Raw genomic sequence first — 15,799 nt, 5'->3', positions numbered from 1 at the left:
TGCAAGTTCTCCCACTTAAAAAGATGAGCGAGGCCTGTAATTGACATCATAGGTAGACCACAACTATGAGAGTCAAAATGAGAAAACAAATCCAGAAAATCACCTTGTCTGATTTGGCAAGATTTATTTTGCAAATTATGGTGGAAAATAAGTATTTGGTCACCTAACAGAATGCAAGATTTCTGGCTCTCACAGACCTGTAACTTCTTCTTTAAGGGGCTCCTCTGTCCTCCATTCATTGCCTGTAGTAACCGCACCTGTTTGAACTTGTTATCAGTATAAAAGACACCTGTCCACAACCTCAAACAGTCACACTCCAAACTCCACTATGGTGAGGACCAAAGAGCTGTTGAAGGACACCAGAAACAAAATTGTAGCCCTTCACCAGGCTGGGAAGACTGAATCTGCAATAGGCAAGCAGCTTGGCGTGATGAAATCAACTGTGGGAGCAATAATAAGAAAATGGAAGACATACAAGACCACTGAATCTCCCTCGATCTGGGGCTCCACGCAAGATCTCATCCCGTGGGGTCAAAATGATCACAAGAACGGTGAGCAAAAATTCCACAACCACATGCGGAGACCTAGTGAATGACCTGCATAGAGCCGGGACCACCGTAACAAAGGCTACCATCAGTAACACACTACGCTGCCAGGGACTCAGATCCTGCGTGTCAGACGTGTCCCCCTGCTTAAGCCAGTACATGTCCGGGACCGTCTGAACTTTGCTAGAGAGCATTTGGATTATCCAGAAGAGTATTGGGAGAATGTCATATGATCTGATGAAAAACCCAAGTCAAACAGTTTGGTAGAAACAAAACTCGTCGTGTTTGGAGGAGACAGAATGCAGAGTTACATCCAAAGAGCACCATACCTACTGTGAAGCATGGGGGTGGCAACATCATGCATTGGGGCTGTTTCTCTGCAAAGGGACCAGGACGACTGATCCGTGTACATGAAAGAATGAATGGGGCCATGTATCGTGAAAATTTGAGTGCAAAACTCCTTCCATCAGCAAGGGCACTGAAGATGAAAGATAGATGGGTCTTTCAGCATGATAATGATCCCAAGCACACCACCAGGGCACACCAGGGCAATGAAGGAGTGGCTTCGTAAGAAGCATATGAAGGTCCTGGAGTGGCCTAGCCAGTCTCCAGATCTCAACCAAATAGAAAACTTTTGGAGGCAGTTGAAAGTCTGTGCTGCCCATCGACAGGCCCAAAACATCACTACTCTAGAGGAGATCTGCATGGAGGAATGGGCCAACATACCACCAACAGTGTGTGGCAACCTTGTGAAGACTTACATAAAACGTTTGACCTCTGTCATTGCCAACAAAGGATAACAAAATATTGAGATGAACTTTTGTTAATGACCAAATACTTATTTTCCACCATAATTTGCAAAACAAATCTTGCCAAATCAGACAAAGTGATTTTCTGGATTTGTTTTCTCATTTTGACTCTCATAGTTGTGGTCTACCTATGATGTCAATTACAGGCCTCTCTCATCTTTTTAAGTGGGAGAACTTGCACAATTGGTGGCTGACTAAATACTTTTTTCCTCACTGTATATTGTATATGGAGGGGGCTGCTCCTGGTATGAAATTATTCACACTAGTTTGGATGTGCCAGTCAGTTTTTTGTTGTTTCAATGTTAGCTTACTGACCGTGCACTCCACCCTTCACCATGTGGTGATTTTAATTACTGCAGGTTCCTACCTACCCATAAACGCTGGCTTTACTGAGAGAGGTGTCCACATTCACCCAGGAATTCAGACATCAGCCTAAGAGAGGTATTCACACTGGTTAGGGACCCATCAGTCTTATGGGACCACCTTGACGTTGGTTGATGGGCAGGCATTATTTGGCCAAATTTTGTGCAAAGCGTCTCATTCATTTTTTTCTAATATTCAAAAGCCGTATTGCTATTCATATATTCATGTATTTCACATTGACATGCTTTATCACGATACAGTGCCATCTTTTTTTGTATATTGTACATGGAGTTAGCTGCTCCTGGTATGCACCTATTCACACTAGTTTGGATGTGCCAGTCAGTTTTTTGTTGTTCCTAAATGTTTTCAGACTGCGGTTTAATAAAATGAGACTTCTGGTTCACAATGTCCCATCTCAAAGCTCTTGTAGAGAACACGCATATTGATCAGAAGGGTTGGTGTCTTGTTCATGAGCACCACCAGCCAACGAGAAGATGATGGCATGTAAGACTTGGCCCAACGGGAGGACCTGCAGAAGACTGCGTCTTCCCATAGAAGTTCTCCTTTAAAAAGCTTAATTGTAAAAATGACGAATAATGACCAGGAGCAGTTTTTAGGAAGGTCCAAAAAATGTTTCTTAATTTTAGATTTCCCGATTCTGCCATCATAGAAATGAGCTGACAAGCTTGTGTAAAAATACATTCATCCATTGAAGAGTGAAAGTCCTGGTACAAGGTCTTCTAGTGTCACCACAAAAAAAGATTGTTAGGAGCTCGTGCCACATTTACCCATTCTGTCTCACAGAAGGATCTGGTAGATAGTGTTTCATAAAGGTCTCTGGTGAACAACAATTTATAGATGGCCACTTGTGTGGACAGTGCTTCTCGTAGGACTCTGGAGGAAAGCTTTTTTTTTGGTAGGGCGCTAGAGACAGTGTTTCATGGATGGCCTCTGGTGCACAAGGTTTATAGTAGGACTCTTTATTGAAGGGTGCTGGAGGACCAAAATTCATGGATGGCCTCTGGTAGACAGTTATTCATAGATGGCCTCTTCTGGACAGCGTTTTTTGTAGGACTCCGGAGGACAGTGTTCTTTTTTTTTTTTTAGAGGTCTCTGGAGGACAGCGTTTCTTGGAGAGCTCTGGAAAACGTATTCATGTTCGGCTTTGCAGGACAGCGATTAATTTTGGGCTCTGAAGAACAGCAATTCGTGGAGGGCTCTGGTGGACAAAAATTCAAGGAGGGGATCTGGTGTACAGCGATCCATGGAGAACTCTGAGGACAGCAATTCTTGTAGGGCTCTAAGGACAGCTCCAAAATGCCACATTTGCACCACGCTCCATTGTCTATAGGAAGCCGAACAATGTACTCCGTTAACTCTGGCAGTTCCCAATTCTCTCTTCTACCACCACGGATCAGCAAGTTGGCCTTCAACAACACAAAATGGGGTTTGGAGTAAACTGATCAATCCTTATTGTGGTGCAGATTACACAGCATGAATTGCTAATCTATGAGGATTATCTAGACCATTGGTCGCGAACCTTTGGCTAGCGTAGCCCTCCCTGTGGGCACACATGCCATCACCGTTCAGCATCAGTAGACAGGGGCCGGCGGGTGAGGAACCCCATGACGCCAGCCCTTACCTTCAGCAGGATCAGCGTCCTCAGACACATATCGAGCTAAAGCGTATTGCAGCGCACGAACTTGCCGGGTCTGTGCGCCGAGGTCAGAGGCCAGCAGCTGACGTCGGCGTACATAGGACTGGGCGCATGGCAGTGAAGTCATGGACATGGTCGCTTGGACACTGAAATCAGCTGCTGGCTTCTGAACACAACGCGATGGGGGAAAGGAAGGAAGGAAGATGAGCAGCAGTCTTTAGTGTTTTTTTTCCTTTCTACACATTGATCAGTGGCACCAGCAGGATGGGGGAAATATACTAGGATGGGGGACATATACTAGGATGGGGGAGAATGTAACAGGATGGAGGAGCATGTACCAGGATGGAGGAGCATGTACCAGGATGGAGGAGCATGTACCAGGATGGAGGAGCATGTACCAGGATGGAGGAGCATGTACCAGGATGGAGGAGCATGTACCAGGATGGAGGAGCATGTACCAGGATGGAGGAGCATGTACCAGGATGGAGGAGCATGTACCAGGATGGGGGAAAATGTACCAGGATGGGGGAAAATGTACCAGGATGGGGGAAAATGTACCAGGATGGGGGAGCATGTACCAGGATGGGGGAGCATGTACCAGGATGGGGGAGCATGTACCAGGATGGGGGAGCATGTACCAGGATGAAGGGCACATACCAGGATGGAGGAGTATGTACCAGGATGGGGGAACATGTACCAGGATGGGGGAGCATGTACCAGGATGGGGGAGCATGTACCAGGATGAAGGGCACATACCAGGATGGAGGAGTATGTACCAGGATGGGGGAACATGTACCAGGATGGGGGAGCATGTACCAGGATGGGGGAGCATGTACCAGGATGAAGGGCACATACCAGGATGGAGGAGCATGTACCAGGATGGGGGAGCATGTACCAGGATGGAGGAGCATGTACCAGGATGGGGGAGCATGTACCAGGATGGGGGAATATGTACCAGGATGGAGGAGTATGTACCAGGATGGGGGAACATGTACCAGGATGGGGGAACATGTACCAGGATGGGGGAACATGTACCAGGATGGGGGAACATGTACCAGGATGGGGGAACATGTACCAGGATGGGGGAACATGTACCAGGATGGGGGAACATGTACCAGGATGGGGGAACATGTACCAGGATGAAGGGCACGTACCAGGATGGGGGAGCATGTACCAGGATGAAGGGCACATACCAGGATGGGGGAGCATATACAAGTATGGGGGAGCATATACATAGATTGGGGGAGTATATACATGGTTTAGGGGAGCATATACAAGGATGTGGGAGCATATACCAGGACATGAAGCATATTCCTTTACATCTGCAGTCTGGTACCCCTGCTCCTGACTGTGGCTGCTCTCTGTTGCCCCCGACCGCTTTCTGCATGAGTTGTTTTTTCTAAACTAAAACCTCTTTATTCAGGTTAAATTGCCGTGTTGGCACTTTGCGATAAATAAGTGGGTTTTGGGTTGCAGTTTAGGCACTCGGTCTCTGAAAGGTTCGCCGTCACTGATCTAGGCAGACGAGAAAGCGGAGGTAATGCTGCAAAAGATTTAAGTTTAGTCTTCACATTTATTTTTTTAAAACAAGTCTAATCTGCGGGAAAAAAAAAGTTTAATAGAATATTCATGCAGTATATGTAATCCTGCAGAGTATGCTTAAGATCTCCACAAATCCCAAAATTAGATCGTTTCGGCAGGCTTTATTGCCTTTAAGTGTGATAGACGAGGTGTTTATGGGTCCAACAGGTTGCAATTATCACTTAAGCACCGAGTGTCCCATTAAGATTCTAATCAGCGATGAAGGGCAACGTGCAACCAAAGGGCAACAAAGTGAAGCCGATACTGTTCTACCGACGCGCGATCTTTGGGGACGGAACAGACGGGAGGTCTGTGGAAAAATAAAGAGGCTCTCAGGGAGGCAATTAGGGTTCTGGCAGACAGAGCGCAGCTAAATAATTTACTCTGATTGCTAAGAAAAAAGAAAAAAAAAAAAAGAACAGCTGTTCAAATTTAGCATGAAGATTCCTATATTGATGGAGCTGCCAAAGCGTATGAAATTATTTATCAGGGAGCGGGAAATAAATAAGCCTTCTGTCATCCTGATTGTCGGCACTACCGCGAGTGTAAGACCCGCCGCCCGCAGATCCTAAACCCGGGGAACGCTGCAGCAAAATCATCCTCACGCCTCGAACAATGTCTGCAATCTTGGTCAGCACTGCGGTTCACCTGTGAACAACCGCGTTTTGATCCCACGGTCACCTCACTCAACCTCTTCCCGTTCTTCTTTGCCCCCTAATAACTGAATATCCCTGCGATGATAACATGTTGTCAGACTGTGTAGGGTCACGCCATTTAAGACCCGGTTGTCCATTTCTTCACACGTTTTCAGGAGGAATAACAGAGATGATACAATGATGAGGTCTAAATAAAAAGATGACGAAGAATTGTTCTTTTACCGGAAATGTTGAAAATTTAACAAGGCGGACAGGAGAGGAGAGGAGAGATGATGATGGGTCTTCTATAATGAAACTTTGCACTAGGTTGTTAGCCATGGGAGCAGCCGAATTTTTGGACCCACTGCAGTTAGTCGTCTCAAGGAGATCGTTAATGCAGGATCAGCGTTCTAGCTCCAGAATAAGCGCAGGTTTCAAGGCCATCATCATTCCCAAAGATTTAAAAAAAAAAAATATATGTTTTGTTCCCAGTCTGTGCACTAACGCGTTCCTCGCGGTTACTACCCATCGCCTGCAGCTTGATCCCAGTGCAGCCGTCTGGAATACGACAGCTGGGGGGGAAACCGGCATCGCTCACAAAAAAACTGGGCGGTAAATCTGATTTGCGGACATTTATCTGCACAGTCTCAGCTGCTCGCGTCTTGAAAGTGGAAAAAAAGAAAAAAAAATTTAATCACTTCTTCAGTTTCTCCTCGTAGAAAAAGAAAAATGATAAATCACAAAAATCTACTGGTTGGAAAGAGTCTAAACACTGCCCTCCAGCAAGCAATTAGTGCCTCCTTGTATCTGATTGAAGGCTCCAAGAAAGAAATGGCTTTCGCTGACGTCGCTTCTGGGACCTGAGAGTGCGGCAGTGTCTTACTCACTTTATGGGAAAATACTTTAAGATTGCAGCCGCTCTTCGACCCAAGCTGCGATGTGGAGAAACAAACAGATCAATAACGCTGTTATCAGGGAAAAAAAAATAAAAAAAAAATTATATATGGCTATGGGTGACATCTTCCTCCAGCAAAATGGAGGGAGTAACTTTAGAGGATGTCATGATGGGACACGCTACAGAAGTGGTAAAAAAAATACTTAAGGCCATGTTCACACAGTGCGTTTTTTACTGCGGAACCGCAGCGGTTTTGCCGCTGCGGTTCCGCAGCTTTTTTCCATGCAGGGTACAGTACAATGTACCCTATGGAAAACAGGAACCACTGTGCACATGATCCTGAATTTAAAAAAAAAGCCGCGCTGAATAGCTGCGGGAAAAAAGAAGGAGCATGTCACTTCTTTGCCCGAAACAGCAGCGGTTCTGCACCCATAGACCTCCATTGTGAGGTCAAACCCGCAGTAAAACCCGCAGATCAAAAATATATCTGCGGGTTTTATTGCGGTTTGTGGTGCAGAACCGCTGCAGCCGGAAGTGCGGGGAAGCGGCCGGAAGTGCGTGGGCGGAAGTGCTTGGGCGGAGAGACATCGAGGCGTACCGTCGCATGGGGATCGTGTCGGCCGTTTGATTGATTTGGTATGTGTGTGTGTGTATGTGTGTGTGTGTGTGTGTGTGTGTGCGTGCGTGTGTGTGTGCGTGTCCCCATGCGACGCTAGTGCCACCATTGTGCTAAGTATTAGGTATTAGGATGGGAGAGTTGTCCCTGTGTCCGGCGACTTAGCACAGTTGTAAAGTTACACAAAACACACACAATACACATACATGACACACAGTACAGTACATACAACATATAACACAGAGTATATACTCACCAACAGCACACTTGTAGGCGAAGCCCTTGATCCTCCAGGAAAAAATCACAAAATAAAAAATCAAATTCATACTCCCTGTCCGCAGAATCCATAAAACGAGTGTCCCATGCCGATCGGCTGCTCTCCGGCGATACACTGCCAGGAGCGAAGCTCCTAGCAGTGTATCGCGTACTGTTCCGGAGTTCAATGACTCCGGCGTCTCGGTTAACGGCAGTACAGCTGCGTTGAACTTTCCCACGCAGCACTGCCGTTAAGCGAGAGTGCCGGGGTCAATGACCGCCGGTAAACTCGCTCGCGCATGCGCAGTGACACACCGACAGGAACTATGGCTCCTGTCAGTGTGTTGCTGCAGCCGTGGAGAGCAGACATATCTCTGGATGTGTCTGTTCTCCATGGAAGATCTTCGTGGGATACGTGGCACTTAAATACGTGGCAATTAAATACGTGACACGTGGCACTTATACGTGATACGTGTCACTTAAATATGTGATACGTGGCACTTAAATACGTGGCACTGAAATACGTGATACGTGGCACTGAAATACGTGGCACTGAAATACGTGATACGTGGCACTTAAATACGTGGCACTGAAATACGTGATACGTGGCACTTAAATACGTGGCACTGAAATACGTGGCACGTGGCACTGAAATACGTGATACGTGGCACTGAAATACGTGGCACTGAAATACGTGGCACTGAAATACGTGGCACTGAAATACGTGGCACTGAAATACGTGATACGTGGCACTGAAATACGTGGCACTGAAATACGTGGCACTTAAATACGTGATACGTGGCACTTAAATACGTGGCACTTAGGCTATGTTCACATTTGCGTTGTGCGCCGCAGCGTCGGCGCCGCAACACACAACGCAAACAAAAATGCAGCAAAACGCATGCACAACGCTGCGTTTTGCGCCGCATGCGTCCTTTTTTTGATTGATTTTGGACGCAGCAAAAATGCAACTTGCTGCGTCCTCTGCGCCCGGATGCGTGCGCTGCAGTGACGCATGCGGCGCAAAACGCAAGTGCGACGCATGTCCATGCGCCCCCATGTTAAATATAGGGGCGCATGACGCATGCGGCGACGCTGCAGCGCCCGACGCTGCGGTGCCCGACGCTGCGGCGCAGACCGCAAATGTGAACGTAGACTTAAATAGCTGGATAGAGCTGGATCCGCGGGCTGTGATCTGGCCTACGCTCAGCACTCTGCGGAGCGCTGTCATTCAAAACACGTCCACTCATTTTGGTGTTTAGTCCCAAAATGGAGGATGGAAGAAGAAAAGGGTTGGACAAGGAAATGACATCATTTCTTTTTTTTTTTCCCCCACTGCAGTTAAAGCTTTATTTGTGTCAAACACAGACAATCTGCAGAGAAAACTGCATAAAAAACCGCACTAAAAACCGCATCAAAAACGCACCAAAAACGCACCTGCGTTTTCTGCCAAGAGCTGCGGTTTTTGACCTGAAAAAAAAAAGGATTGAAATCAGGAACGTGTGAACATACCCTAAAACTACATAACCCTGCAGGGTCTAGAGGGACAACATATGGCCCCGCAAGGTCACGGTAAAATGTAAAGTGATCATGGCCCAATAGTAAAATACCTCTTAAAAAATAATAATAATAATCCCCATCTATTAGTCTCCTTCCCCATCTGGCAGCTGACTGCTCATAAAAAAAAAAAATCCTACTCAATGTCTTTCCATCTCTGGCATATGTAGATAAAATACTAAGTGAGCTCCCAGTCAGTCTCCCTCACCTTCTGGTAGCTGCTAACATAGTCCATAGTATTTTATTTACAGCTGCCTTAGATTGACTAGGAATTCACTAAGTAAGCACCCAATCAGTCTCCTTCACCTTCTGACAGCTGTTAATATTGTCGATTGCCCATAGTAAATTCCTAGTCAATCTCCTTCCATTTCTGGCAGCTGTAAATAAAATACTAAGTAAGCTCCCAGTCAATTTCCTTCACCTTCTGGAAGCTGTTAAATAGTCATAAAAAAAATCCTAGTCAATCTACTTTCATCTCTGGCAGCTGTAAATAGCATTCCCATTAAAAAGAAACAGTGTTTGCTAGCCCATTGTAATCTCCCTGTTGACCAAGATGTTCATTTATTACCTCAGTGTCCTTTAAGTGTTCCTATCATTGCAGGTGAAATAATCAGAATAAGCGGTCATCTGTGTAGATGAGGAATAACACTATTTCTGGCCTTTCTATGACTATTCTGCATTTTTCACCAGTTTTCCCTTCTGTTCTCTCTACTTTTCAGTTCTCTCTGAGCTATTAGGTGCAGACTATCTGCTACGATGTCTCCCATACACTGCATACACAGTCACGAGGGATTCCTGCTCTCCTGCCCATATGTAGTACATGTTCAAAAGCAGCAGCATGGAAGGTGACAAACAGCAGTACTGAGCAGTGTAGACATGAATCCAGAGCTTGGGTGAGATAAACCCTTACTAGAAAGCAGGAGCACAGGTCTGAGTGTCTCTCACTCTGCTCCTCCTCTCCATCTCCTCTCCATAGACTTCAATAAGCAGCTATAAACTGACCAGGCAGTCTGCCTTTTTTACCAGAAGAATGAGGAGTTCAGGAGGCACAGAGAATGAAAAAGTGGAGGCTCATAAGTGGAGCAAGAAGAATATTTGACTGATAAGATTTATTACACAGTTTTTTAAATTTGCTTGGACTGCGACAAAACTGTGACCATCTTTTGCTATCCCGCGGGTACAAATTAAGAGTTTTCTCCAATGTTTAAAGGAGTCTGTTGCTACTAAGATACTAATGATCTATCCGTACGATAAATCATCGATATGACCGATCATTACGTTTATGAGATCACAGACAACCACCTGTCAATGAATAGGAGTACCCTCGACAAGACCACTATACAGTTGACAGGATTGTGGTGTTCAGCACAGCGAAGGTTTACATCCGGCTGTCTTACATCCTAAGGAGAGGTCATCAATATTAAAGCAGTGAAACACTCCTCTACCGGACGTAAGGTGTTATATGAGCATGCGCGGGTGCTAACCGAATGACTTGTGCTCGAATAATTTGTTACAGTCCCCGCGCATGCATGCCTCGCGGCTGTAACGCAACCCCTGCATGCGTTGCAGCTGTCGAACAGCCACGAGACACGCAGCTGTAGGGACTTGAAAATATTTTTGGAGCACGCCGATGACACTCTTTCACACGCCCTGATATTTCCGGTACTGGAAAAAACAGTACCGGAGATATCCGTGTCTGTGTGTTTAATACATGTGTCAACCGGTACCGGGAATCAGTACTTTTCGCGCTGTTCCCCAGCGCCAGGTGCTGAAGACAGCTCTCATCACTGTCCCGTGCTTGTGCTAGAGCAATTTCGCATGGTGAACTCACGTTGAACTGCGGTGAACTCACTGACTTTTTCTCACGGTGCTGAGATCACCACAGTTCAGCCAGGCTGGAAATGCATCCTCAGTGACCGGCAGTAACCTCAAGGACGTCACCACTAGTGGTTCTCAGGCTGGACGTTCGCACCTTGGCACCTATTTATCCCCAGACATGGATTATGGCATGGGACAGAACATCGAACAGGTGAGGGATATGGTTGTTCTTTTTATTTTTGTTTTATTGCAGTAGACGAGCGATTCAATTAAATTAGGCAATAGGTGAGGATAACTGTGTTTGTTATTGTTACATAATAAAGGAAAAGTGTGTGTTTTATTTCAAATAAAGGACTTTATTCTGGATGTGTTTATTTACCATATAACTGTAGGATTAGTAATGGACAGATGTCTTATAGACGCCTCTCCATTACTAATCCATGGGCTTGATGTCACCGGACAATACAAAAGTGACATCAACCCCACAAATATGAATCCCACTTGCCACCGCCACAAGTCAAGTGAGGGGAGCCGGGCAAAGCACCAGAATTGGAGCCTTTTCTGGGCGGCTGCAGGCTGCTAACAAGGCTGGGGGAGGGGGAGGCAATATCCATAGCCCCCTACCAGCCTGAGAATACCAGCGACCAGCTGTCTGCTTTAGCTTGGCTGGTTGTCAAAAATGGCTGGGACCCCACGTCGATTTTTAACCCCTTCATGACCCAGCCTATTTTGACCTTAATGACCTGGCCATTTTTTGCAATTCTGACCAGTGTCCCTTTATGAGGTAATAACTCAGGAACGCTTCAACGGATCCTAGCGATTCTGAGATTGTTTTTTCGTGACATATTGGGCTTCATGTTAGTGGTAAATATAGGCCGATAATTTTTGCGTTTATTTAAAAAAAAAATCGGAAATTTGGTGAAAATTTTGAAAATTTCGCAATTTTCAAATTTTGAATTTTTATTCCGTTAAACCAGAGAGTTATGTGACACAAAATAGTTAATAAATAACATTTCCCACATGTCTACTTTACATCAGCACAATTTTGGAAACAAAATTTTTTTTTGCTAGGAAGTTATAAGGGTTAAAATTTAACCAACGATTTCTCATTTTAACAACAAAATTTACAAAACCATTTTTTTAGGGACCACCTCACATTTGAAGTCACTTTGAGGGGTCTATATGAGAGAAAATACCCAAAAGTGACACCATTCTAAAAACTGCACCCCTCAAGGTGCTCAAAACCACATTCAAGTAGTTTATTAACCCTTCAGGTGTTTCACAGCAGCAGAAGCAACACGGAAGGAAAAAATGAACATTTAACTTTTTAGTCATAATAATGATCTTTTAGCAACAATTTTTTTATTTTTCCAAGGGTAAAAGGAGAAACTGGACAACGAACGTTGTTGTCCAATTTGTCCTGAGTACGCTGATACCTCATATGTGGGGGTAAACCACTGTTTGGGCGCATGGCAGGGCTCGGAAGGGAAGGAGCGCCATTTGACTTTTTGAATGAAAAATTGGCTCCAATCTTTAGCGGACACCATGTTGCGTTTGGAGAGCCCCCGTGTGCCTAAACATTGGAGCACCCCCACAAGTGACCCCATTTTGGAAACTAGACCCCCCAAGGAACTTATCTAGAAGCATAGTGAGCACTTTAAACCCCCAGGTGCTTCACAAATTGATCCGTAAAAATGAAAAAGTACTTTTTTTTCACACAAAAATTATTTTAGCCTCAATTTTTTCATTTTCACATGGGCAACAGCATAAAATGGATCCTAAAATTTGTTGGGCAGTTTCTCCTGAGTACACCGATACCTCACATGTGGGGATAAACCACTGTTTGGGTACAAGTCGGGGCTCGGAAGGGAAGTAGTGACGTTTTGAAATGCAGACTTTGATGGAGTGGTCTGCGGGCGTCACATTCCATTTGCAGAGCCCCTGATGTGCCTAAACAGTAGAAACCCCCCACAAGTGACCCCATTTTAGAAACTAGACCCCCAAGCAACTTATCCAGATGTGTGGTGAGCACTTTGAACCCCCAAGTGCTTCACAGAAGTTTGTAACGCAGAGCCGTGAAAATAAAAAATAATTTTTCATTCCTCTAAAATTATGTTTTAGCAAGCAATTTTTTATTTTCGCAAGGGTAACAGGAGAAATTGGACCCCAATAATTGTTGCCCAGTTTGTCCTGAGTATGCTGGTACCCCATATGTGGGGGTAAACCACTGTTTGGGGCGCACGTCAGGGCTCGGAAGGGAGGGAGCACCATTTGGCTTTTTGAACGCAAGATTGGCTGGAATCAATGGTGGCGCCATGTTGCGTTTGGAGACCCCTGATGTGCCTAAACAGTGGAAACCCCTCAATTCTAACTCCAACACTAACCCCAACACACCCCTAACCCTAATCCCTACTCTAGCCATAACCCTAATCACAACCCTAACCCAAACACACCCCTAACCACAACCCTAACCCTAATCCCAACCCTTACCCTAACCCCAACTTTAACCCCAACACACCCCTAACCCTAACCACAAGCCTATTCTTAACCCTATTTCCAACCCTAGCCCTAATTCCAACCCTAACTCTAATTCCAACCCTAAGGCTATGTGCCCACGTTGCGGATTCGTGTGAGATTTTTCCGCACCATTTTTGAAAAATCCGCAGGTAAAAGGCACTGCGTTTTACCTTCGGATTTACCGCGGATTTCCAGTGTTTTTTATGCGGATTTCACCTGCAGATTCCTATTGAGGAACAGGTGTAAAATGCTGTGAAATCAGCACAAATAATTGACATGCTGCGGAAAATACAACGCAGCATTTCCGCGCGGTATTTTCCGCACCATGGGCACAGCTGATTTGGTTTTCCATAGGTTTACATGGTACTGTATACCTGATGGAACACTGCTACGAATCCGCAGCGGCCAATCCGCTGCGGATCCGTAGCCAAATCCGCACCGTGTGCACATAGCCTAATTCTAACGCTAACCCTAGTTCTAACCCTAACCCTAACCCTACCCCTAACCCTAGTTCTAACCCTAGTGGAAAAAAAAAATATTTTCTTTATTTTATTATTGTCCCTACCTATGGGGGTGATAAAGGGGGGGGTTCATTTACTATTTTTTTTATTTTGATCACTGTGATAGGTTTTATCACAGTGATCAAAATGCAGCTGGAACGAATCTGCCGGCCGGCAGATTCGGTGGGCGCACTGCGCATGCGCCCACTGCGCATGCGCCCGCCATTTTGGAAGATGGTGGCGCCCGTGGAGAAGACGGACGGACACCGGGAGGCTCGGTAAGTATGAGGGGGGGGGATCGGAGCACGGGGGGGGTGATCGGAGCACGAGGGGGTGGTAGCGGAGCACGGGGGAGCGGACAGGAGGACGGGGGAGCGGACAGGCGGACGGAGGGGACTATGGGACAGATCGGAGGACTGGGGAGGCGATCGGTGGCGGTGGGGGGGGGACAGATCAGGGTTTCCAGCCATGGCCGATGATATTACAGCATCGGCCATGGCTGGATTGTAATATTTCACCAGTTTTCATAGTGAAATATTACAAATCGCTCTGATTGGCTGTTTCACTTTCAACAGCCAATCAGAGCGATCGTAGCCACGGGGGGATGGGGGTGAAGCCACCCCCCCGGGCTGAAGTACCACTCCCTCTGTCCCTGCAGATCAGGTGAAATTGGAGTTAACCCTTTCACCCGATCTGCAGGGACGCGATCATTCCATGACGCAACATAGGCGTCACAGGTCGGATTGGCACTGACTTTCATGACGCCTACGTGGCGTCAAAGGTCGGGAAGGGGTTAAAATTATTTAAATAATTAAAAACTACAGCATGGGGACTCCTCTATTCTTGATAACCAGCCTTGCTGAAGCTGACAGCTGGGGGTTGCAGCCCTCAGCTGTTAGTTTTGCCAGGCTGATTATCAAAAAAACAGGTGAACCGCACGTCATTTTTAAAATTTATTTATTTATTGAGCAGGTAGTGGCTCATGAATACTCCCATCAGCTGCCGCCTGCTCTCGCTGTTATCAGTTGAATACAATGCTCAACATTTTCTCCCCTGCTAGCGTTGATTGCTGATGAGAGCGGTCTTCAGTACCGGGGACTGGGAAACAGCGCTCACAGTAACGCTGATTCCCAGGAGCCAGTATGTGTCACACTGATGACACAAGGACGTAATCCGTGTCATCAATGTGGGACATTTTGCGGGCCGTGCAGCTTTTAAAAAAAGGACATGTCAGCATATTTTGCCCACGGACACAAGCGCGTGGAAACAAACTGACATGTGCACAGTCCCATTCACTTGAATGGGTCTACGTATGTAAGTGTCTCCGGGACGTGTGGAAACTGTCACCACACGTGCCACATGAGCATGCTTGCATAACCCCTCTGGTTCCATGGCAGGTCACTCCGCGGTCTTCGCCAGCACCAGATGACCGCATTGTGATTCAGTCACAGGACCGCTGCAGCTTGTCATAGACTGCAGTGGTCAGGTGACTTGAAAAGTGTCAGAAGAACATCCAGAAGATGAAGGCAGGTAAGTGTCATTGATTTTGTGGGTTTCTTTTTTTTCATACAATCCTAATCCCAGGGTAAAGAGGACCTTTTCCCCCCTTTAATATTTGATGCACACCAAAGTATTCCTGTATAGTCATAGGTCTAGAATGTGAACAGAGCCTTAAGTTTAATTCCCAGCAAAGTAGTCACATAGGGATCCAGAGCCATAAAAGCAAACTTTGATTTTGGTCACATAATGACTAAAGTAGGTAAAAGCATTGAACATAAAAGCGGAATGTGTCGCAAGTTTCTGGAGAACACATACAATACATTAAAGTGAAGTGCAGGCTTTAATGTGCATTTAATGTTCCTTTTCTATAAAGAAAAACTGCAGAGAAAAGACCTGATGTTCTATTTGAAGCGCCTAGAAAATATCTATATATTCATTCCGCCATCAAACGCCTGACCTCTGCCACCATGGTGGTCAGGGGGCGCTCACGCACCTTTGTCACTGAAGTCATCCACAAGCACAATCTCGGCGATGAGCTCCGGTGGAGAGCG

General features: G+C 46.0%; 1 protein-coding gene across 1 annotated transcript in view; it reads right to left on the bottom strand.

Moving 5' to 3' along the window:
- GALNT10 (polypeptide N-acetylgalactosaminyltransferase 10) overlaps positions 1-15,799 on the bottom strand; it is a 125,604-nt gene that overhangs the window by 19,122 nt on the left and 90,683 nt on the right. The window contains exon 4 of the mRNA XM_077266397.1: positions 15,742-15,799. This exon is cut by the window's right edge and continues 109 nt beyond it. Coding sequence (XP_077122512.1) covers positions 15,742-15,799 — 58 coding nt within the window. The remainder of the gene's footprint in view (positions 1-15,741) is intronic.

Source organism: Ranitomeya variabilis, chromosome 5 (genome assembly GCF_051348905.1).
Source record: "Ranitomeya variabilis isolate aRanVar5 chromosome 5, aRanVar5.hap1, whole genome shotgun sequence".
Taxonomy (NCBI): domain Eukaryota; kingdom Metazoa; phylum Chordata; class Amphibia; order Anura; family Dendrobatidae; genus Ranitomeya; species Ranitomeya variabilis.
This window is presented reverse-complemented; position numbering and strand designations above follow the sequence as displayed.